At 35.4% G+C, this 25,767-nt stretch overlaps 1 protein-coding gene across 1 annotated transcript; it reads right to left on the bottom strand.

The window, feature by feature from the left end:
• Positions 1-1,787: 1,787 nt before the first annotated feature.
• On the bottom strand, positions 1,788-22,657 carry MS3_00003620 (uncharacterized protein). Its single transcript, XM_051211463.1, has 15 exons — positions 22,582-22,657; positions 19,414-19,489; positions 19,189-19,382; positions 19,084-19,154; positions 17,774-17,918; positions 17,359-17,585; positions 17,167-17,313; positions 15,540-15,806; positions 14,414-14,499; positions 12,637-12,701; positions 8,569-8,980; positions 5,990-6,229; positions 5,331-5,741; positions 4,029-4,151; positions 1,788-3,772 (listed from the first exon to the last, which is right to left on the bottom strand). The coding sequence occupies exons 2-15, from the start codon at positions 19,444-19,446 to the stop codon at positions 3,596-3,598; spliced, it is 2,598 nt and encodes an 865-aa protein (XP_051071526.1). The 5' UTR covers positions 19,447-19,489; positions 22,582-22,657; the 3' UTR covers positions 1,788-3,595.
• Between the last annotated feature and the right edge of the window lie 3,110 nt (positions 22,658-25,767).

The raw sequence follows: 25,767 nt of genomic DNA, 5'->3' as shown, positions 1-25,767 counted from the left end.
AAGACGTCAACGTCTGAAGGAAGCACGGGATACAATGGACATCTAAGATGCAGTTGGATAATCTAGACTTCGCAGACGATCTGGTCCTTCTATCCCAAACGCAACAACAGATTCATGAGAAGACGAACAGTGTGGCAGCAGCCTCAGCAGCAGTAGGTCTCAATATACACAAAGGGAAAAGCAGGATTCTCCGATACAACACAGAATGCACCAATCCAATCACAATTGACGGAGAAGATTTGGAAGATGTAAAAACCTTTACGTATTTGGGCAGCATCATTGACGAACAGGGTGGATCTGATGCAGATGTGAAGGCGCGGATCGGCAAAGTAAGAGCAGCATATTTACAACTGAAGAACATCTGGAACTCAAAGCAACTGTCAACCAACACCAAGGTCAGGATTTTCAATACAAATGTCAAGACAATTCTACTGTATGGGGCAGAAACCTGGAGAACTACGAAAGCCATCATCCAGAAAATACAGGTGTTTATTAACAATTGTCTACGCAAAATACTTCAGATCCATTGGCCGGACACTATTAGCAACAACGTACTGTGGGAAAGAACAAACCAGATCACAGCGGAGGAAGAAATCAGGAAGAAGCGCTGGAAGTGGATAGGATACATATTGAGGAAAGCATCCAACTGCGTCACAAGACAAGCCCTCACATGGAATCCTCAAGGCCAAAGAAAAAGAAGAAGACAAAAGAACACATTACGCCAAGAAATGGAAATAGACATGAAAAAAATGAACAAGAATTGGATGGAACTAGAAAAGAAGGCCCAGGACAGAGTGGGTTAGAGAATGCTGGTCGGCGGCCTATGCTCCATTGGGAGTAACAGGAGTAAGTAATCACATTTTGATGTTCATTATAAAACAATATTTGCTTTGTTGACTCATTTTTCCTCTCCTCTAGCTACTGTTCGGTATGCTATTTATGTTTCTGTTTTTCCCTGTACTGTTTGTTTTTGTACACTAACGGTGTTAATTTATATTTTAGAAATAGATAAAGTTTATCAAGCCAAATAGCTTACTTGTTCTGACTTTGGCTAAACCAAGACTCTGTTCGACAGTCTAGGGAATAGCTTAGAGTTGAACCTGTAGGAAATTGCTTTCTACACTGCTGTTCTGGCCAAGTAAGGTGAGTTTCGCAGGAAACTTGTTCCACTCTAATAACCTAAACGCTGAATGTCATAACTGTACTGAGGGGCTTTAACGCCCAGGTGGGTATACTATACAATACTAGAAGACACAGGTGTGTATTACTGTATCCGAGCTTACGAAATATATAACGGGGAACCGGATCCTGCAACATTGCCCAGACAACCGTTTCTTCCGAGCACCCACTAACTTTAAGTTGAAGGAGAAACATCGTCTGACGAGGTGATCTGCAACGATGGACCAAATCTTAACAGTGAGATAGCTGGAGTTTGGAAACTGAACATAATCCTATCTAGCTGAACGTTCCAGATTGTAGGAAAGGATAGAGACCCTCTTGTAACAGAAGAGGCATGTAGCGTTTAACACACTAGCCTCTATAATCATCCATCATTCAACTAAAGTTCTTAAAGAACAGACACAGGAAAACCAGGGTAGTTTTAAACCTGAACTTGAAAGTGATGAACAAATATCCACTTTTCCTCAGGTTTCAAGGAATAGACACATGTACCGACGCTCATCTATAATTTTGTTCCTTAACCTCAATAATATCCAACTCCGCTGATCGTGAGGTTTTGTTGAAGTGTCTGCACTGAGAAGCATACCAAGATAAACCCAACCATGTACGGGCTCTTCACTCAAACAATTTTTCGAGTCTAAGTAAACTGTTATCAAGCAGTATGTGTTAGCCTTGATCACTCCCCCGAATTTTATTCAATCTTATCACATACATACTTCCTCATTTAAATTCTCAAAGATTGGTGTACCAGATTTAGAATACATAATCCCATTTGCTGAAGACGCTGACAAAATGCAGTTCTGCGATTGGTCAACCATGTTTGGAATGTGTCTCTCCTAAATACAAAAAGTTTCATGATTGATCTACTTCAATGTCTAAACTTAATGATAGGCGTTGTGTTTATCTAGCGTGTTGATCACTTTAATTAACCTTGGTAGTCTCATCAGCTTTAGTGGCCTGGTGAAATCTATGTAGAGTCAGAAGTCTCGGCTGGATAACGTCACTTGTAGCTTAAGCAAGATGTTCGTTTAGCAACCACAACAAGTATACTGTTCAACAATTCGCTGTTTTAATTTATGGCTGTGGAATGTGACCCTTAAAAATAGAGGATAGATGTAGGTTACTACTATTTGATCATAGAAGCCTTCGAAACACTCCTATAGACTGTTGGGACCTTCGAGTGAACGATGTTAAGGTTACACACCGGACATAAGATTTAAAAAAACTAAGCTGCAAATATTCGTCAACTGAGGTGGTCGGGACATACTAAAGCAGCCTATAGACCGTCTACCTTCATGCACGAGGATGACTGATGTAGTACGTTTAAAAAAAAGCTAAGAGTGATCAAACCAAGGCCCAGCGGAAGACACTGACTGTTGGGGTTAACTATTGTAAATAAATGCAAACTGCCGGGTGGTGTGTGCTTTTCGTAACCAATGGTTAGAGATTTTGAGTGGCACGGCTTAGAATCATTCGCGATGGCGCAGGTGCATTCATTCTTTGTCTTCCCTTAGATCCTAAGATTCTATATTCTTCATAAACTTTTTTACTTCACTAATTCATATATCCTGGAATCGTATCTTTAATGCCTAATCTTTTATCTTACCGTTAACCCTACTACTGTAGGGATTTTCCCTGACAATTTTATCTCGCTGCCCTTATGGGGTGTAGGAACTTTAACCAATCCACATATGTACCAGATCTTACATTTCATATAAATGGTTGATTGTTCAACATGTAGACTATAATAATAAAATACACGTTGGCGAAAACTATCAAGTTTCTTGGGATTGAATACATCCCAACGAACATTTGTAATTAGGGCGGAAAAAGTGGGCAAATTATCATTTTGCTGAACGTTGTCACATCACTTATTCAATCACAACCGATAGGTGCAGAAATGCCATACCAATATTAAAACGTCAAGTTCCCCAATATTGGAAGCAACCTGTTTGTACTCATCCTTCCCGATAAGTTTCTGAAATAGCCAGGAAGTTCGTGTATCTCTATAGCTATATGAGTACTGACTGCTGTGCAAAATGACTTAAGTGATAATTATGAAGTCCAAAGTTATAACAATTCACGCTTTATATACATAGTGATAAATTCTTCGAGAAATATCTCAGGTTATATGCTTAATTTGTAAGTTGAAATCGTCCGAATACGAAGTTGGGAAACACTGTTACTAAGAACTAATTAAAACTGACGCTTTTAATGAATATATCAATAGTAAATTACTACATATTGTACCTCATCTAACATAAAGTCAAACATTTAGAAAAATAGTGATCTATAATCTGATTAAAAAATATTAGACGATATATACGACCGTTTACAAGAAAAGTAGCAGTCGAAAAAATTTTTCACATGTTTAGATGAAACAATCGAAATACAAAGTACAAGAGCTGTCCTGATGCTAATCCTGTTGCTTGACGGGACTCTGAAGTCGACGACGTAGTGCATTTGTAATCCGCTCAAAAACACTAGGTTGAGTTTGTGAATCGATACGACGTTGTAAACGGGATAAATAGTTGGATGCTTTTTCTTCAGTACCAAAGCGTAACCAATACACATCTGGATGAGATTTGCGAAACTGTTCATTGAAAGATGTAAACAAGTAACGAAAATTAAATAACAAATGTATAAATGAGAAAACTTTCCGGATTAATTCTTGTAAATTCTTAACAGTAAGATAATTATGAGTGAATGACAAACGTAATTCCTGACTGTTGAATACACTGAGAAAAACTATCGTTCGTATTACATCACCTCAGAATATATATTTTTTATACGAAAACGAAATGGTAGGAAACAACAGTACTTCGTAAACAAAATTAATTTGAACTTACATCTTGAAGACATTTCATTTTTCTACGTGGATTCATGTCACGGTCATTGAGAATCTGATTTAAAAGCTTGATCAAATGAGCTGTATTACCTAATGCAGCTAATCGTTTGGGATCTAGATCAGACTATAAAATTGCAAAAAAAGTGAGCAGGATAAATTATGGAACATTTAATTAATAGCATTACAATTCTTACTTTAAAAAATCATGAATGGTGAGGTATGAAAATGAAAAACGCTTCATGAACCTTTAAAAATATAAACTGGTTGGAGAAAATCAAAACGAACCAATGGTTTGCCCCAGCTGACACTAGCCAGCGCGAGATACCAACGACTGTTAGGTTGTTTAAACAAAATCCAGGCTATGCACTTTGGTACCCAAAACCTAACGTATTATTGAACGAAATGTGATCGAAACTGGACGAACACCTACAATTAATCTTCCACACTATGCGCCAAAACCCCTTGATCCAATCCCCAAACATTAAGAAGACAAAACCTATACTGCAACTGCGAATATATTTTATGCTAAAAATATTTCTTTTATATACAGATCTCCTTTACGGTGATTGTTGATTACATTTAAATGATTTGAATACTGAACAAATGTCAAGACTGCGCAAAGATATAACAATAGTATTCCATTATGAAATAATTAATAACCAATCGCCATATAACTTCCTTTCGATATTTGATTTTTGTATAAAAATTAATGACATATTACTATAATCTTTCAGAATCACACAGCATTCTTCTATCTAATCGAATGTTAAAGTGAACGATAATAACATTGGATTAATCAGTAATTTTACTATTGGGTTCTTACTATTTTTGGAGCTTATCTCGTTTATTTTCATGATAATAAAAAGTTTCGAACCACATTCAGATTATGGGTTATCGTAAAGATCAGTCAGTATTTGACTTAAAAATGTTTTTTTCGTCTCAGGACAAAACTGTGACGCAAGACAACACTAAACGATTTTCTGCGTTATACGTCCAGTGGTTCTGAATTGCTTGGGGTTTTCTACTACTACTGTCTCCAGGTAAATTATTTCTTTTATTTGTGTTATAGTACACCAGTTTTAATATTTCTCGGTGTCTAGATGGGATTTATAAAACATTTTACCGATTTTCATGACAAGTGAATAAGGAGAGCTGACGGACAACTTCAGAAACTGATTTCCATAGGGTCAGACGATGAATGTAAACCCATCAAGGTGTTGCCGAAACCCCAAAAAACTCCCATGTAGATAATAAACGTAACTAATAATGACCTAATACCAAAAGACCAGTAACATGGACATACCTGAAAAAATATACTTGAATTTAAACCAATCAGAGAATTTTCTACACTCCAATTCCCGGAACGACCAAACCGACCGGAAGACTCTTCACTGATAAAAAGTGTAGAATGTGATTTTATACTTAGATTTCCAATACCTAAATTACTTTCATCAAATATACGACGACAACTAGAAGTATCGGTAGAACGTGGAGAGTTTTGTAAACTGCTACTTCTACCATTTTTTGTAGGAGTTGATGCAAATTTGATTAGATTATCTCGTGATCCAATTAATTTTGACAATCTACCATCTAAACTAATACTGGATGCTGATCTGATTGGTGGAATAAATGCTGGTAAAGATGATGACGATGATGAGCGAGCAAATCCGGACTTTCTTGAACCCTGTGACTTGATACCATCTAATCCAATAAGCTAAATCGATCAAAAATGAACAAATAAGAAAGCTAGTTACTCGCTACAATTAATAAAATTGATGGGAGTCTAAAATATATGAATGACTAGGTTTATACTACTAAAACACTTGATTGCGAGTAGCAACAATAATTCGACAAATTATAATTGAGAGGATTAATAATCGTGAAAAATTATTATCATTTTTAATATGATTCAGTCATGAATATTTTACTACAAAAAATCTTGACAATGAACATAATACTAACCTCTTCAATGTGTAGAATATTTTCTTGTTCTGGTTTAATATTATCGCTTGTCGTATTATTATCATTATTTACAGATCGTAAACAAGACTGTAAACTATTGGGTGATGTTAAGAGGAAGTTTTCCGGGTCACAAAGTAACAAACAAAGAAGACATTCTCTCCAACGAATCCGTGAAGTTGTTTTGTTGACAGCGGAATCACTTGATACACGTAAAAGTAGTGGGCCGAAGCGTTTTACAATCTTTGGGGAAAAACATATTGAAGAGTAAATATCTCAGAATAAATTGATACAAAGAAATGACGAAATTTTATTTTATATGGCATGCACGCACAATGAGTGCTTTGATGGGAAATGAAAAAGGGAATGATCACATCAAACAAGAATATCAAACCACAGACTGAAATGTAAACCTTTTGATTAAGCGCCATGAGATTACTAGTCTTAAAAAATATCGGGTGGTTGATTATCGCATCGGTAGTTCGAAGCGAAAGCTGGTGTAAACACCAGCATTGGAATGCAGGTACACCCAACTGACGAATCCCAAAAGGGACGAAAAGAATATCCTGATATCTACAGTTAGCCACTGTAAAACCCCAATTAATACGAAATGGTATGCTTTACTAGTTTATATTAATATTACTACTTCTCATTTATTTTGCCTTCATTAACATTATTTTTTTCCTACTGTTAGTGATACTGTTGGTTTAGTAACAGTTTATTTAAATTTGATTCTTCCTTAATTATGCGGACAATGAATACACGTCTATACTATCTTTCGTCATTTGTTTATGTTTAATTGTATTACACTGAAATTTCTACATAACTATAAAACCGTATATTCGAAATATAAAATATCATAAAAATTTAAAAAACCGAGATATTTTTGGTGACGAACTCATATTTCTATTACTGATTTTTAAAGTGTCGATAGAATAGAAGACACGCTTTTAACTACCGTGCACTAGAGAGGGTGATTTGACATTCGACCACTGGGTCGCAGATTTGAACCATATTTTACACCTAACTCATCTGAATAAAATAACTACTGAACCATAAGTCATAACTAAATAATAAGCTAATGAAAATATGATTCAGAATTCAATCCATTTACACCGAAAACATGAAATGTAATAATTATAATAGAAACGTTTTCTTTCGTAACAGAAAAAACGAATACTCATATGACTTTTTAATGACAACAGATTCATATGTAAAGAAAAAATCTATTCACATTGTCCATCTAACATAACAAACACAAATGTATTTTTAGAAAATTATGGACATAGAAACCCCACATGTCAAGATATCATACTACTTCTACTAATACATGTATCAAACAAATGGTAATTTGTATTAAAAAGGAACTGACGAGGTTAGGTTATGTTAGAAAAGAACGTGTGATTCAGCTATTAAAACAAAACTATTGCATGAAATATTAATGGTAGGTTAAGAAAAAGTTCTTCTTTTACAAAAAGAGGAAAAATCAGAATTTCTTAAAAATATGAAAAACATTAAAATTTTCCAGATAGAAGTTAAATGAACAACTGCAGTATTTTTTATTTAATTACCTTATCCCTATAAATGCTGTACACCGATAGATGATTTTGTTGATAGATACTAAGTACTCGTTATATGACTAATAAATGGGCTTCGCAAGAGAAACGGTGCACATTTGACTCTCGGGATCTATTTCACACATACCTTTTTGCACTAATAGTGACTAGAATACTAAGTATAGAGAGATGGCATAATGAGTGGGAAACTAGCATTTTAGGCAGTAGGGTAAAAATCTGAACCCACAGGATCTACTTAGTTTCATTTGAGTTACCGGGTAATATTAGTAGAATTTAAATGAATTGTGATATACAATTCTCATGAACTTACGCTTGATTAGTGGGTTATAAAAAATTGAAATGAATAAAACACATTGAGTGATGCACATCATTTAATTAGAAATGAACGGTTGTTGTGATGGTGATGGTTTTTTGTTAGGCAGTTGATAAATTTAGCCGACTGAATTAATTTAACTTATGAATGAACCGAAGCCATGAAAATGATGAGACAACATTGCATTTGGACAAAAACAATCCTCAGATAAAACTAAAACAAATCGTTATACACAGTTGTAATTAGGACAGACAAACACATTACATTAACACGAAGTGGTTTAAGATGTCACACAATGCAACAGTGAAGAAATAGAGAAACGAAAGTAGTGAAAGGATATTAAGATATGAAATATGAGTAAGAGTAAACACAGCACATAAAGAATAATAATAATTACATCATGCATTTGAGGTCGGTTGAGGTTGATTTTAAATCATATCAACCAGACTCTTCAATGTTTGATTCTTTATTACTCAGGACCCTAAACAACCCATTACTCCATACCCGATTAAACAGAAATATTTTTTACAGTTCTCTTGTGGAGTAACAAATACACACACTTGCTCTATATGTACCATAAACTTTATTGGAGTTAATTTACATTTAATGAGTAAAAACAACTTATTACAGCATAGATGAAACATGTTCTTTAAAGAAAAAAAACAGATATCGTCATATATGCGGAAACCTACCACATGCAATGTAATTTCCAACGATGATAGAGTATCGGATGGTAAAATGTTTTCAGACTTATTTTCAATATTTTCACGTGAACCATAGTTTACCAACCACGAAGCTAAGCGTTCATGATTTGATAGAACTCGACGCAATAAATCAACCATTATTTTTAACCGGGAAAACATTACAGGTGGTAAAAAAAGTAAAACTAGTTGACAAGCAAGAGCTAAATCATAACTTTCTATGATCGGCCAATGGTGTTGGATAGACGATATTGGATCACTAGGTATACGATTAGATGAACAATATGCACCACGATCCGAATGTTGGGTATATGAGGTAGTAGGCAAATTACGATCATTGTTAGATTTACCAGAATCTCTTTGATGATTGGTTGTGTTATATCCGTTGAGGTGATGCAACTCACTGAAAGTAAATGTGATTACTACATAGATGTAGGCTACGGGTAAAAATTAACAAAACTCAAATTTCAGAAGTGTACTTAGCAAGTATCCAAGGTCGAATAAAACCAAGAATTCGGTTAAGGAATATATAAATTGTATTATTATGAAAAAAATTAGATATGACTGTTCCAATAAACTTACTGTTAGCCCACACATTCTTACATAACTAAAGAACAATAAACTCAAAAACGAAATTCAATGGACGAAAATGTGTTGTAGTTAGAAACATCACCCAATTATTTAAATTCAGTCAACACAAACAAATTGCAAAAATATTTTGGATTCAAATATCACAAAAGAAAAAAATACCATTTAGCGATTCATTTAATCTCCAATCGATTGGGAACTAGTGCCATACTATTTTGGTCCACTGATTAATATAATCACCGCATGTAGCATGAAAAAACAACATTGAGTATCTTGTGTAGAAAACTAGTTATAAATACTCGAACATATTTGATGATGGTTGTGGTAGTTCTGCACGTTCCAGCTCTGTACAGTAAAACTGTCTTGACGTATGTGTTGGAGATCCTCACTTTGATATTGCTTTATTTTGAGTCCCATATATTCTTCAAATGTAGAATTATAGCCCTTGCTTTGCCAATCTTAGCCTTTATGTGTGCATCGGATCTTTCTTGTTCATCGATGATGCCGTCTGCGTATGCGAGAGCATCCATTTCTTCCCGAGTTTCCCCATCAATAATTATTCGGTTTGTGTCCTCCATTTTGTATTTGGGGATCATGCTTTTCCCCTTGTGTATGCTAAGCACTACTACTGCTACACTAGCTATCTTCGTCTGCATTTGTTTGTGTGTATAGGATAGAAGGGCCAGGTCATCTGCGAAGTTCAAATCTTCTAATTGACTCCGAGCTGTCCAATGTATACCGTGCTTCCTCTGAGATGTGAAGGTCTTCACAATCCAGAAGATTGGGGGAGAGTAAGCAGTCTTGTTTGACGCCGATCCTTACTTGGAATGCGTCTGTCAGCTGTTCTCCATGCACGACTTTGCACTGTGGTCCGTCGTATGAGTTCCGGATAATGATGACGATCTTCTCAGGTACACCATGGTGTCGAAGACGTTACCATAATGTTCTGCTATCCACGCTGTCAAACGCCTTCTCATACTCAAGGACATTGATGTGTAGTGACGAGTCCCATTGAATTAATCGCTCGACGATGATCCGTAGTGTCGCGATTTGGTCTGTACACGACCGATCCTTATGGAATCCAGCCTGTTGATCTAGAAGCTTGACGTTTATGAACCTTCCACCCGGTTCAATAGCACTGTTGGAAACGTTCCTGGTATTGATAGCAGTGTGATGCAATTTTAGTTCTTACAAGCTCTGAGATCTGCTTTCTTTAGTATCTTGACGAGGTGCTCATCTTTCCAATCTGTCGATGGCACTTCATCCTCCCAAATCTTTCCGAACAGAACGCAGAGCATGTTTGCAGTTGTCTGCGTTTCTGACTTTGGTGCTTCGGCTGGTATATTGTCAGGTCCTATCGCCTTCCCACACTTGATTTCTCTGATGGCCATCCTGATTTCCCCGATCGCTGGTAGAATGATATCTATAGGAAGCTTATAACGAGAAGAATATAGAAAAACATAATCTGAATATTTATACTATGAGAACATATAGATAGTATTAGTCCATTATTAGGTCTCAGAAGTTACTCGTACTTTAATCTTCACTGGGATATAACAATTTCCCTACCAGCTTCTTCGTTGTGTCATATAGTTGTTTGATATTCCCTTCTCTGACAGCTTTTTATGCTGTCATTGCTAGATCTTCCACGTATTTCTGCTTCTCGGCTCCAAAGCTCTTCTTCACTTTCTTGCTTGTTTCTGTGTATTCAGCTTGTGCCTTGACTTTATCTGTTCTTGTTCGACTGTTGTTAATTGCTGTCTTCTTGTTCTTCTTTTCTTGACTGTTGTCTAGGGTTTCGATAGAGATCCATTACTTATGATGATGCTTCTTGCTGTCAGGAACCTCTTGACTTGTTGAAGTCAGTGCTTCTTTGATCCCTTCCTAGTTGTTCTCCATACTAGTTCCTTCTTTCAGTAGGTCTTGTAAGGCTCAGAACCTGTTGTTGAGAGCTATCTTGAATTCGTTGAGTTTGACAATATGTCGAAGTAAGGCTGTATTGAACCTTTATAATGCTATTTTTCCAGTTGTCCAGTGCTTTTTAAGCTTCAGATTCATCTTGGTAACCACCAGTTGGCTGTGATCTGACTCTATGTCGGCTCCTCTCTTGGTTCTCACGTCTTCCATTGACCTTCTGAATTTTTTTAATGAAACAGAAATGATCAGTCTGGTTCTCTGTAGTGTGATGATCAGGTCATTTCCTGAGCACTTATATATGGTCGACTGCAGCCTGAAGAAACTGCTCTTCATCGTGGTCATTGATATCATTGGTGAGTGCACAACACTGGATAAGCTTAATTGTGATTTTCTTCTCTATTTCGAAGGACACTTTGATAATTCTGCATCCAAGAAATTCCCATCCAATAAGTGCTTTTCGTGTTTCTTCGGATAGCATCAGTGCATCTCTCTGCGTGTGCGAAGCATTTACTTCTACAGACCAGAGTCTCTCTCGAAGCTAATCTTTCTTATCCAGCTTTGGTCTAATGGACTTCACTTATTCCGGGCTTCAATAAGTTGTATCTCCTCATTTCCGTAGCTATATGCCTGGTTTTCTCGGTCTCCCTCATTATCCGAACATTCCATGTACCCATACTGACTGTTGCTCTGCTTGTAGAAGAGGCATCGGCCTCATGACTCCCGGAGGATCTCGGCTTTTACTGTGAAGTGTCATAACTAGTAGCCAGTTAATTTAATTTGTTTAACTCCATTCCTTATAGATATGCACATATACTTTTTTGAATATATTCACTATTTTTGCTCCTTTCTTTCTTTATTCACACGCATAAATTTATATTAGATCAAGCCTTTGTTTATATACATTAAAAACTGCATGCTGCACATAGATTGTTGAAACCATACTCGTCCACACACAAAATCACTCAGTGAAAATCTATATCTTTTAACTGATTTGTTATGCTCATCACAAGTTCTGAAGGTTTGTCTTCTAGTTTACTGGCACCACTATTGTAAAATATTCAGGTTACAAGCAACCCTAAATGAAACTGTATGTTACAGAAATAAGTCATCAGGAAATAATCATGGTGATAACCTGCTTTTACAAATGTGTAACTTATAACCAGAACAGCTTCGCGTTATTGAGCGCAAGTCATATTACCCGGTAATCTTAATTATTATAGATGGAAGAATATTCGAACTTTTAAAGAAACGGTTGGAAATTGAGTCGTTTAATCACTAAGCCATTGGTTCATGATACTATAGATAAAGAAACCCTAAGGATTAAAGAATTCTATATTATGATAAGCGAAATGAAACTGTGTCGTACAGAATGGCGTTGTGGTAGATTGATAACCATCAAGCACTTCAAAATACAATGAAACAGCTGTTCGATGACCTTTAGCAATTGTATAACATAATATCAATTTCGGATAAAAATAACATTTAGTTATCAATATTTTTTATCTTTTAAATCATAAGTTAACAACATAATACATTTTTTGCATGGTAACTCACTGATGAACTGGTTCAGAGACACTGTGACTTCTTGATTTCCCCGTTTGAATTAACATACTACTTAACTGAATTGAAACAAATAGACAATAAAATCTCATGACGACTGACTTGATGTTTACATGATTTTACACAAGTGTTTAAAAAAGAATTTTACCCATTTAGAATTCACTTTGACTAATTTCGTTTCTAAATGATCAGATGTGGTGTTCATAACTTTGACTGAATATAGGAAAATACAATTTAATCTGTATAATAAATAGAAAGAAACTGAGAAATACAAATACTGATGTATTAAACATGAGAAAAATGATGTGAATGATCAATAAACCACTGACCAATCATCGTTTTCACCAATATCTGAATTATCTATTATTTTTCAAAAGTAAATTATCAAATGCTTTTAACTTAACTAGAGAAACTTTCTGTTTTATGCACGTAATGAAATTACATCACAGGAAAACTTAATACTTTTCCATCAGTTATTCTCATGTGTTCTGTGAAATGGTCAGGAATACAAAGTTAATAATAATAAATAATAATAAATAGTAATAATAATAATAATAATAATAATAATAATAACCCATAGTGTCATTGAATAAGAAAAAGAGAATTCAGCGAAGAAAATTTTCTTTTCGACGAAATCATTTACTTAAGCTGTACATTCGTATATATAGTTATATGGAAAATGTATGTCTATAGAAGGATAGAAAGGGTTGTATCACAAAAAATGGATTCGACAATAAATAACAAATGAGGTTAACGTACTAATCAAGGGGTAAGGAAGAACAAAATTTAAGGGTCAGATAATAGTCCAATTGACAGATTGACAGATATGAAGAAAACGACAAAACAACAAAGGTCATAATAATAAACTGAATGATAATCAAGAAAACTTGTAAAAGGTAATAATAATAAATGATTAAAGTTTAAAGTGCAAAATAGTAATTTAAAAATATGGATAATAATAAAAGTGCATTAGGAAAGAAAAAACAACAACAACCTAGCAACATACCCATTAAGGCCAAGGAAGGATAAGAGGCTGGACAAATCGTTTCTGCACGCAAAGTTCAGGCTTTAGTTTGTGGATTGCCAATGCCTCTGCGGTGCATATTATTATTATCCATATTTTTAAATTACTATTTTGCACTTTAAACTTTAATCATTTATTATTATTACCTTTTACAAGTTTTCTTGATTATCATTCAGTTTATTATTATGACCTTTGTTGTTGTGTCGTTTTTCTTCGTATCTGTCAATCTGTCAATTGGACTATTATCTGACCCTTAAATTTTGTTCTTCCTTACCCCTTGATTAGTACGTTAACCTCATTTGTTATTTATTGTCGAATCCATTTTTTTGTGATACAACCCTTTCTATCCTTCTATAGACATAAATAATAATAATAATAAAACACATCGAAGATAGTATAAAAAATTCACTTGACAGCTTTGATTTTCCACAACTATTTACAGTACATTATATCCAGAGTCCATCTACCGTTTATTTCTCAAATATAGAACAAATGAGAAAACTAGCTAAAACCAATTTAAAAAATGGTAACTTATCATTTTAATGGTGTTTCATCAAATGATTAAGTAAGTAAGCGTGTATCGAGTTCATATACTAAATTTTTGAAAAAACCGCAAAACAGGAATAAATCAACAAATTTCATGTATTCGAGAAAATGAAATCGAATCATTCACAAAATAATTCAGTGTACGAAAATGAAAATATGTATAGTCATTAAAGTATACTGATACCAATAAAATAGGCTTACATTTTCACAGTCGTGACCAGGATCAGATGCCCTTACATCAAATCTTAGACAGTTTACAATCGGAGAAATAGGATGGTATTCAGTGACTAAAGGGAAATTATAACATTAGCAAAAAGGGAGATAATTATATTTTACAATGATAAATTAAAACATGGAACATAATCGTATCGAACAACTTAAATAACGTGCAGTTTAACCAGCTCACAAGATAAAAAATAACTTGAGAGAAATATCATACGTCAAAATTAACAAATAACAAGAAGTTGCGTTTGTATATAATTTTTATTTTCATTTTTGAATTTTTCAAGTTTCAGCAACTCAGAATAAAAGCGATTCTACTTATTTTGAAATGACTACGCACTAAACCTTCAAATACAAGGTAGCAAGTTTGACCTTACCTCAATATACTTAGTTTTAGGCGCCTGTGTAACATCGATGTCCTTGAAAAATGAGCGTGACTTAAACCTCGGAAAAAGAACAGTTAGGCGAGAATGTTGCGAAAAGGGTTGCTGACAGGTCTATAAATACTTTTAATGAATTAAGTCAAGCCGTTGTCATGTGCGTCGAAATACAAATTTCTGTATTTGGTCTACACATTTAGCCACAATAATAAGTTAATTTATACATGATTATGGAAGTGACTGACAACGATAGTTTTCCCCTAAATATGTATTCAATATGGATGTTACATAAGGCGATCCGAATTGATCAGCACCGTACAAATTTCCTACTATTGAACATAACAATCTCGTGATGTAATCCGACTATGATCACTGAAACGTAAGTTGCCCATCTAAATCACATGCCATAAAACGAACATTTAGCTTAAAGGTATAACTAACGATAGACGCTAGATGTGATTCCATTGCTCCGACATGGATATAAAACACAGGTGTCACTTGAAAGAAATATGCGTAAAGAAATGAGAATAATGGAAACACAGACTAACAGATGACAAAAAACTCCAGTGTTTTCGAAAAGCTAGGATAATCAGGTCAAATGTTCGACTACACATTATTGCACAGGCACCAAGCCTCCGTCGAAACAATTATTAGGTACAAAATAAAATAACATATTAACTTTGTGATGCACATTTAAGATTATAATAAAACATACATAAACTTACATGAGTTGTCGTCAGGTGTAAAAGCTTTAGATAATGAATGTCCATAAACTTTTTTATGCAAATTGTTTGTATCCCTTAAAGGTGTAGTTAAAGGTGGGAGTGAAATATTTTGGAGATTATTTTTATCACCACCATGTGAACTTATCACATTAGGAGAATATGTTTTTTCAAACGGCTTTAAGACATTGGCGTTACTTGAAACGGAATTAATCCAACCTTTAAGAAGACTATTCATTGTCGCTAAAAGTTTCGCATCTGGAAAGCTGCCTAAAAACAAAATCGCACCAATCATTACTTTTCTTAAAAAGAACTAAAGGTATTAGACTGTTCCATTATATAAATGGAAACTCAACTGATTACTAATAATAATTATTTATGTTGGTTTGTGCTTAGTTATTACAGAAACGATTAGAAGTGATCCCGATATGATATAGTTTGTATAAACTAACCTTAAATTCTAGACAATAATAACTATTAATTCACCAAATATGAATAATATATTTCGATTTATAGAAAACACATTTTAAAAAAGAAAGAATAGCTTAATTAGTATAAAGGTAAACTGATTATGAAAATAAAGCTCATCTAGAAATGGATTTATTTTAAGTTGTAAAATTAGACAATTTGTGAATGATGAAAAGTATTCAGAGGTTGAAAACACAACTTTTACACCTTGGATCAAAGATTAATTCAGTTACTGTCAACCATATTTCTGGACTTAACAAAAAATTATTTAGACACTAACCTTATGATCACAAACTTAAATGCACAAATATACACATTAAGGACAAAATGTTTCAAATAAGCAGGACTTTCGCAATCTCCACAGAAAATACATTCAATCAGCATGGAACTCGCCATTTGACTTATTACTGAACATGAGACCAACAAAAAGCTAATAGCTTAACCAGATTCTGAAGTATGGAAATCATTAGATGAATGAAGATACAATCGAAAACAAAGATTTTTGAAAATGTAAGACAATATGCACCACAGTATTTTTTAACTGTCAGCTACAGTCAATGTAAGATGTAGCATAAATGTGAAACCATCCAACTTGTCATAACCCCGACAATACAGTAAGATGAGATTGATTAGATGAGCAGTCAAGAATGGAAATCATAGTAACATCAATGATAGAAAAAAAAACTAAACACGAATATCATTCAAAACGACAGAAGTGGAGTCCTAGAGATAGTGCAATTCAATGGCTTGAAATCTTATCAAACATGGATCAGAATATAAACCGGTGTTGATCCTACTGTAATTTTCTTTGCTTTCTTCATGAAAGTGAGAGGGACCTCCTTAACTGAAAAAAATCTTTTTTGACTGTATTTTTCTTAAGTGAATGGTTTTTCTTATCATTTGCTACTCTCACCTTCCTTTATCTCTCCACCATTTCATTTTTATTGAATGGAGCATACTTTGGTGTTCATTTGTATCAGTGTTTAAATAAATAAAAAATAAATGCAAGTTCGTCTCTTATAAACACAATATTTCGACTATACTCGTCACCTTACTTTTACTGTTCAATTTTAGACCTAGAACAGATGATAATCTATAGAAAGTGCAAAGCTTATCTACAAATAGTTTAAAATATACACACAAAAGACTATCACCAACTCACAAAAAATATGATCCAGAAGTAATTCTGCTGTCTTTGGGATGCAGCAATGTTGAAAGTTTTCCAAATGGGAAATTGTAATGGATAGAAGTGAACTTGGTAGACGTTTTCTTTCACAAACTTTTGATTGATGACCGATATTATTTGGCCCTATAAAAACAACCATAGTTTGAGTTCATAATTAATGATGCTTACATTTGGACAATGCATCTAGACAAGTAATAGCCACATGACTGACTAATTTCCCAGTTGAATTCTTTAAGCAATTATGCCAATTTTCTAACGCTATACTGTTTGTGTAAGCGGCAGTACCCATATCTATTGAAAAATCATTAGGCAATGATGAGGTAGATGAATCAGTGTCCGACGATCCCATTATTGACATCAGCTCATTTCTATTTGTTTCCATTACGCAGGACAAACTGATCATATAAAAATAAAGATGAAGAAAAATGAAAAGACTGTGCTAGCGAAAAATCCAAATGTTCAACTACATTATAAAGTAGGTAAATGATTATTATATTACTCCATAGTGTTTTATTTTGTACGAATAAGTCAGATTATAAATTTTTAAAGTTTAAGTGTAAAAAACCAATTTTTAGTAGTTTACCGTCTAATTATCTCTTCGAACCATAAGTGAGATTTTGTATTGGTTAAGACAGATTTACAACAGATATTATTTTCAAATACATCTTCTTGAGAATTATCGAGAGATCGGATACCAGACTCATCAGCACTTTTTAGCTGACTTTTGCCTATACAATGAATAACAGAAAACATTATTAATGAACAAAATAAGTAGGAATATTTGATATGCAGATGGTTTAAGTTGTTTCATAGTAGTCCAGCATAAATAAGATAAAATTTATCAAAATTGGTTACTTTGATAAAAGTGGATTAAACTGCCTCAATTTAGACAAAATAGATGCAACTCAATTGTACTCAACTATGAGTCAAACCATTTTATACAAAAGCTATAGATAATATCGTGTCATCAAAATCAAAATAGGCGAAGCGGCGTTCGAACCGACAACTAAATAACTAGAAGCTGAGGGCCTTAATCACTACGCTACTACTCCTCAGTGAAGTACAATCAGAGGAAAAAGTCAACTAACTCCTGTATTCCTCTTTATATGAATTACTACGATTCCAAGAACTATTATCTTCTGAATGACAGATAAACACAATCCTACCACCACATAATTTAAGAACTTAAGCATTTTACTCTTTTTGAATCAACTATTGTTAACTACATAGAATAACAGTTTATGTATGATCAGACAAATATAAATTAACTAGAACAATCTAGCACTCACTTCCAAAGCTTACGGAGAAATATTCTAGCCAGTAATGATTAGAACACTTTTCTGGGTAGTGGTGTTGTGGTTGGGATTAAACGAAGAGTTCATTCCAATACGCGATCTACACAACCTAATTTACTTAAGTTTGAAATCGATATAGATACGGAATTATTTGACTCATCATATCATCTAACAACATATCTGAAGACATACAAGAAAACAGGAGCGAAGGCCATGTCCTTAATCATCTTGAACTAGAAAAGCCCACTTACAATTATGTCACTTCAATAAACACAGCCTACTTACGTGGTTATAACGAAAACAAGAAACTTCAATATTTCTCATAAGTGAGTTTTGTCTCGTTGAACAATTGTTCTGTATTAACTCATTTACCATCTACAGTACTCACGAATGTCAGATATGACTTCCTTTTTGTACTCTGTTATTAATATTAGACAGTAGGTTAAACACAAGTCCCCCAGTATACAAAACATTGTGATAGGACCCACAAATTAATATGATTTTGATAACTGTTAAGCAGAGAAATAATACGGAACGAAAGACTTGACCAACTAACAGCTAAAGGTAACTTAAACCTTATAGAAAAAGTGAAACTAACCTTCTGTGGAACTTCCATCTGTCAATCTGCAAAAGGTGCTAAAAAACTCCTCAATCCTTTTCACGTTAAAACTAGAAAAATATCTGGAAAGAAATAAGACCTTACTAGTATCTGGAAAAGAACATGTTTTGGTCAACCTGATAAACGAATCCCAAACTCAGGATAAATTCTAAAAACACGCCAACAGTTTCGACGTTACCACCCTCACGTAGGAAGTAGCTTTCACACCATCTAGTCGCTTCAGCGAGTCGGAACGGAGAATTGAACCGTGCTTGAAATTCTTTTAAGATTTTGAATAACTAAAAACTAGTATTTTTACGAAGACAATACTTTTTCTTTGGAAGCGAAATGTTTTGCTGACATTATTAAATAACAAGACGTCAAAATATATTTTTATCAAATCAATCTACAAAAGACAATGTTAAAACAAAACCACGAAAAATACATTTACGCTTAACCAGCATTTTACAGAATTTAAAGTATAGAGAAAACTGCTACCTGGTATTACCTGTAGTGCCATTCAGAATACCATGCTACAGAGTCCCAGTTTAAAAACAGCTAGTTTGAAGAGCATATAATTACACATGGAATCAAACCATCATAATATTAAAATATACATAAGGTGAGAACAATGACGTAAGCACCATAAATTTGTTTACAAAGTGAGAGCTTGATATAAGATCACCACCAAAATGTGCCATATAAAACGAAACGATGTTGTGAAGGAACGGAAGGCATGTGGTAGTAATAATCACGATAATATTAAAAAAACACAACTCAAATGATAAAATGGTCAATGTTTTATTCATCTCAATTACAGTTAAGTAGCGCTCACATATGGGTTTAGAAACTAAGAACGAGAAGTGTCACTATAGAATTGCATTCAGATTATTGCTTCAAATAGACATATTATTCACATTATTATATGGAAAGAATAAACAGAATCATGGTCACTTGCTGAATTATTAGATATGAGACTAATATTTTGTGAATTCCTAAGTCTTATGAACTTGTTCGATAAACTCATCACACTTTCTGAAGAATGTTCCATAATTACGTGTATTGACCAGCTGACAGATACAATCTGAGTAGCTATTATGTGACCGTACGACAAGACAGTATTATCAATATGCTCAAGGCTAAAAAGAAACTTTTCTCAAGTGACATTACCACCACTATCACTTTCTTCAGTGCTGTTGACAGCACGCCATTGCAGAAGAAATTGTAAAAGAATAGACAGATGGGATGTTATTTAACTTTAATGATAAGTAGTGATTGTTGTCCCTACCTGAGATGCTTTTGCAAAATGACCTTCAGTGTGTTACCAAATTTTAGACCCATCAATCCAAAGCTCCGTATTTTTTGACTTAAGCCTAATCGTGACATTTTTGAGTCCCCACTTTGAAACATTTAGTATCACACCTGATGAATTAAAATACTGTTTGGCCTTTCATATTTTGCTCTACAATCAAAATTGCCTGCCATTAGTCAACCATCACTTTCCTAAGCTAAGTTCATTTCCATCTCAATAAAAGTAGAAATACTTCGTGTTTAATGAGTGCCGTTTAGTGAATTATTCAAACACACACCAGCAACGATACACTTGTGATTGAGTACATATAAGCTAACTTTTTCCTACATTCAAAGCAGTGATTATAGTTACGAAGTAAATATGACAAATCAGGTCATTTACCAGATATTTAAGCACAAGAAACACTAGGTGTGAGCTAGTGACACTTCATAGTTTCCTTAACTGAAGCAGACTTCGAACTCCGGAGTAAGTGGCGCAAAACGGTCGGACTTAATGGTCAATAAGAAAGTTCCGTAATATAATTGTTTCGGAAGTACATTGACAAGTGACATGGCTCAGAATCGATCACAATGGCGTCGGTGTATACACTCTCTGTCTTCCCTCAAACTGTGAGATAAAAATAGCTTCATATCTTTCTTTCTATGAACTAATTCTTCCTTCCTGTACCATGTCCTTATATGCTATCTTTCTTTTACATATTACCACCATTGAATTAACTACTTCTATGAATTCGATGTTCATCATGTTGTGCTAATGAGGTATAGCAACTTGGACTAATGCACGTATGTGCCTGGTCCTACGTTGTAGCTGACTGATATATCTTGTTCATTCATATATTTACTGATCCGAGTTGTCACACTTTATTAGCAGCGAGACAAAATTACCAAGACATCCAAGAGAATTAAAACCAGTAACAGTAGGAGCAGTAGAAAAGATTAGGAATAGAAATGAGAAAATTATACGGAGATTTCGGGACTCAGACTCCAAGGGAAGACAAAAAGTGAATATACCTGTGCCATCGAGAACGATTTTAAACCATGCACAGCATCTCCAAACACTGGTTGCGATAATCGCATGGACCCCAACCAGGTAACCTTTATCTGTGAGCTTGGCCCAGTTCCTGAAAACATGAACTGATGCCATATTTTGGCCTGGCCACCCCTAGCTCTTTTCAATCTATTCCTACACCAACGTGGTAGTTGAGTACACGTAACACATGTCTTGATTACATCAATGGAAGACTCATTAACTGACTAACAAATTCTTACATTTACCTTTTACCCTATCCCTAACTTCACTACATCTCACTTGGTGGTTCGAAAGTAAGCAGGCGACACTTTGACGAAAACTATAACTAAATACCGATAACTTACAAATATTCATCATTCCTAATCTTCATGGTTCATACCCACAAAGTACAGCAGAGCAGTGCTGCACAGAGTACTCGTTCTTTGCCTGGTACGAGATGAAGTTGACAAAACCTTATGTGCGTAAACGATGAAATGTGAAGCTAAGAATGGTGAAGGTTGAAGAGTAGGATGATGGAACCCAAAAAGGCAACAAAAAGGACAGATAAATCGTGTAAATACAGAAAATTTAGTAAGAGACCCAGGATTTCCAACTTTTATTCTTGATACACAGATCCCATAACCCGCGTAGAATACTACAGGGGACCACATTAAAGAGGTGAGTCATACTGCCCTTGAAACCGCTTAAAGTTTCTATTTGTACCCACTAAGAAAAGATAAGACCTGACGACCACCATTCATGTATATGAAGATTGTAAATATAGTCACCCGTAAGATTCAACAAACTACACAAACCTAACGTGTTCACCTACCAATTTGTTTATGTATAGCGCTACATGCTCCAAAGAGCCTTGAATAGCTAGACGGTAGAGTAGGTAGACTAAAATACCCTAGATGATAAAGATGGCTCCACTAATTAATAACTACCATATGACCATAAGCCAGGCACAAACAAAGCACATGAAGTAATGGACTTTCCAATTTTCTGACAACCTCACAAAAAAAGCCCTCAAGCGTTTCCCTAACTTGGAAGCTGGTACTAAAATAAAAATACTCTCCAGCCCGTCAACTTCTGGAGTCAATACACAAATGAATAAACAAAAGTTCTTAATACATTTGGCATGCAACAAAGTGATAGTTAAGAACTCAACAACTAACGAGATAACGCGCGAAACTCCAGTGGGAACAAAATAATTCGGGATTATGCTTGGACGCGCCAGAACTCTAAATGCCGCCGGAATTGTTATTTAATCCAATCCGCTTCATTCCAACAAAACCAAACACCATAAGTGTCTCTATTTGTTGTCTTTAACAATGTGAAACTATCTGCCGAATCTATTACCAGCTCTTAACATCTTGAATTTTCATGCCAAGAGTTTCATGAGGTCCTATTTTTCAAACTTAAAAATCTACTATACGGGACAATCAACTGTTACTTTCTTGTAATCTTTGCTCGCATTATAGGGGAGGCATCTTGGACACTGAGGGATAAACTTCTTTTATCAACCTCCTCGCGAGAACTTGAAAATATCAAAATTTAGTACATATACCCTCAAAAGTTATCGAGTCTCTCATACATACTGTGGTCTATGTAACTACTTAGTATCCGTAAAACATCTTTTCACCTAGTAGCTGTAAGTAAATCCTCAAAATCAATAGTTCTGTGAGTTTTCGATATTCGATGCTGACCACCTTAGTTTTAATGGACTCACCTAGCTGACGGTGCTCTGCCATGTCCCCGGACGAGGTCACTAGTGGGAACGCCGTGCTCAACATCCCCTGCAATCGCTAGCCAGTCTAGATCAGTCAATCATCGACATATTGACAGCCTAACAAATGTATTTTTGAACCTCCTCACCTTTGACTTTTGACTTCACTTGGTGGGTACGATTCATAATGGAAGGTGTTACTGGTTAAAGCGTTGTCAAACTCCCAATACCTGTGGCATCTTCAGCCCCAACAGCACAGTTTCAGGAAGATTCACTCCTGTATGATCAACCTGTCGACCATGGTGAGCAGATGAACAACTATCTTTGTTCTCAAAGGGAAGGTTGATGTCACGGACCTTGATTTCCAAAAGCTTTTGGTAAGCTATGTTCCACATGTCACATCGATAAGCCCAAACGATTAGACGTCAAATCACCATTGATTGATTGGCTCACTTCATATCTAAAAGCTCGATCTCTCAAGGTCGATATTAACTTCAATTTTTCTCAGGCCATGCAATGTCCTATCGGGGTCCACCGACCCTCAGTACTAAGATATATTCTCTTAATTCTCATAAACGATCTTCCACAGTAGAGTAACTAATTTTTGCTGATGTTTTTGAACTCTGTAAAGAAGTTTGCGACCAAAAGGATCATCTTGAGCTTCATGAGTACCTGACTCAACACCAACAGGATTATCTTTAACATTCCAAAGTGTAAAGTAATCCGTCTGCAGACCACGAATAAAACTTAAATAACTCCCTCTCTAGAGGTATCCCAAGAGTGTTGGTGCCCTATAATTTGAATTCTTGCAATAACTGTGACAGAAATCCTTTTCGAGCAAACCTTTTACTGGTAAGGTTGAAGTGCACTTTTGGTCAGTATGACGAAAGAACTTTCTACCTTATCTTGAACAGTTTTATTCGACTCCATTTAGAGAATGGAAACACCGTGTTTCCTTCTCACTCCAAAAGAACAAGAATACACAGGAAAGTATCCGATGGCGAGCCACGAAATCAGTTGGGAAAGTCGAATTCAAACCTTATGAAGAGCGCCTCAAATCATCAAATCTACACTCACTAGAGTATAGACGTCTCACAGGTGACTTTCTAGCGACTGACAACATCCTAAACACTGCTGGACCCCTCCCCAAACAACTACTTAGGCTCAATCTCAACACAAAGTTTGGGGTGACATCCAGAAATTAGAGACAAAACATGATAGAACGGACTGTAAGTACACCTTTTAATCATTATGAGTTGAGCTAATTGAACCATAGACCTGATGCAGTACCGCAGAATTGTCATGATATGGTTATCTAACTTATGAGATCCTATATAGAAATCACAGCCTTGGGTAATTCGACTCGTCTCACCTTGACAGCCAGTAATGCATTTTTCATCAACCCCTGAAGAACGCAGTTGAGCTGGGGATGGAATAATGTACTTAAAGTACAAGTGGTTACACAGAGTATCTACGCATCCATCTCTGAGCCATTCCGTCCCGATTAGGGGTTCCCACCCTGACCTCTTCTGATCTACTCCAAGTGTTCAATGTTTAAGTTAAGTCCTCTTCTCGCATGTACAGCTTCAAAGACCACGTGATTATGATCCAATACTATCAACATTATCCGGAACTCATACGACGGACTACAGTGCAAGGTCGTGCATGGAGGACAGCTGACAGATGCATTCCAAGTAAGGACCGGAGTCAGACAAGGCTGTCTACTCCCTCCCTCTTTCTTCTGGTGATCGACTGGATTATGAAGACCTCAACATCTGAAGGAAAACACGGAATACAATGGACAGCTCAGAATAAATTAGACGATTTGGACTTCGCAGATGACCTAGCCCTCCTATCACGTACACACGAACAGATGCAGATGAAGACAGCCAGTGTAGCAGCAGTCTCTGCATCAGTAGGCCTCAGAATACACAAAGGGAAAACTAAGGTCCTCAAATTCAAAGCGGAGAACAGCAATCCAATCACACTTGATGGCGAAACTCTGGAAGATGTAGAGTCCTTCACATACCTGGGAAGCATCATCGATGAACAAGGAGGATCCGATGCAGACGTAAAGGCGAGAATCGGCAAAGCAAGGGCCACATTCTAACAGTTGAAGAATATATAGAACTCAAAACAACTTTCAACCAATATCAAAGTCAGAATCTTCAATACGAATGTCGAGGCAGTTCTACTGTACGGAGCTGAAACTTGGTGAACTACTACAACCATAATCAAGAAGGTACAAGTATTTATAAACAGCTGTCTACGCAAGATATTCAACATCCATTGGCCGGATACCATCAGCAATAGCCTTCTGTGGGAGAGAACAAACCAACTTCCAGCTGAAGAAGAAATTAGGAAAAGACGATGGAAATGGATAGGATATACATTACGCAAATCGTCAAACTGCATCACGAGGCAAGCCCTAACTTGGAATCCTGAAGGGAAGCGAAAAAGAGGAAGGCCAAAGAACACATTGCGTCGGATAATAGAAGCAGATATGAAAACGATGAATTACAACTGGACGGAGCTAGAAAGTATTTCCCTGGACAGGGTTGGATGGAGAATGCTGGTGAGCGGCCTGTGCTCCTTCACGAGGAGTAACAGGCGTAAGTAAGTATGTAAGTAACTA

The sequence above is a fragment of the Schistosoma haematobium genome, chromosome ZW (assembly GCF_000699445.3).
Source record: "Schistosoma haematobium chromosome ZW, whole genome shotgun sequence".
Lineage (NCBI taxonomy): Eukaryota > Metazoa > Platyhelminthes > Trematoda > Strigeidida > Schistosomatidae > Schistosoma > Schistosoma haematobium.
This window is presented reverse-complemented; position numbering and strand designations above follow the sequence as displayed.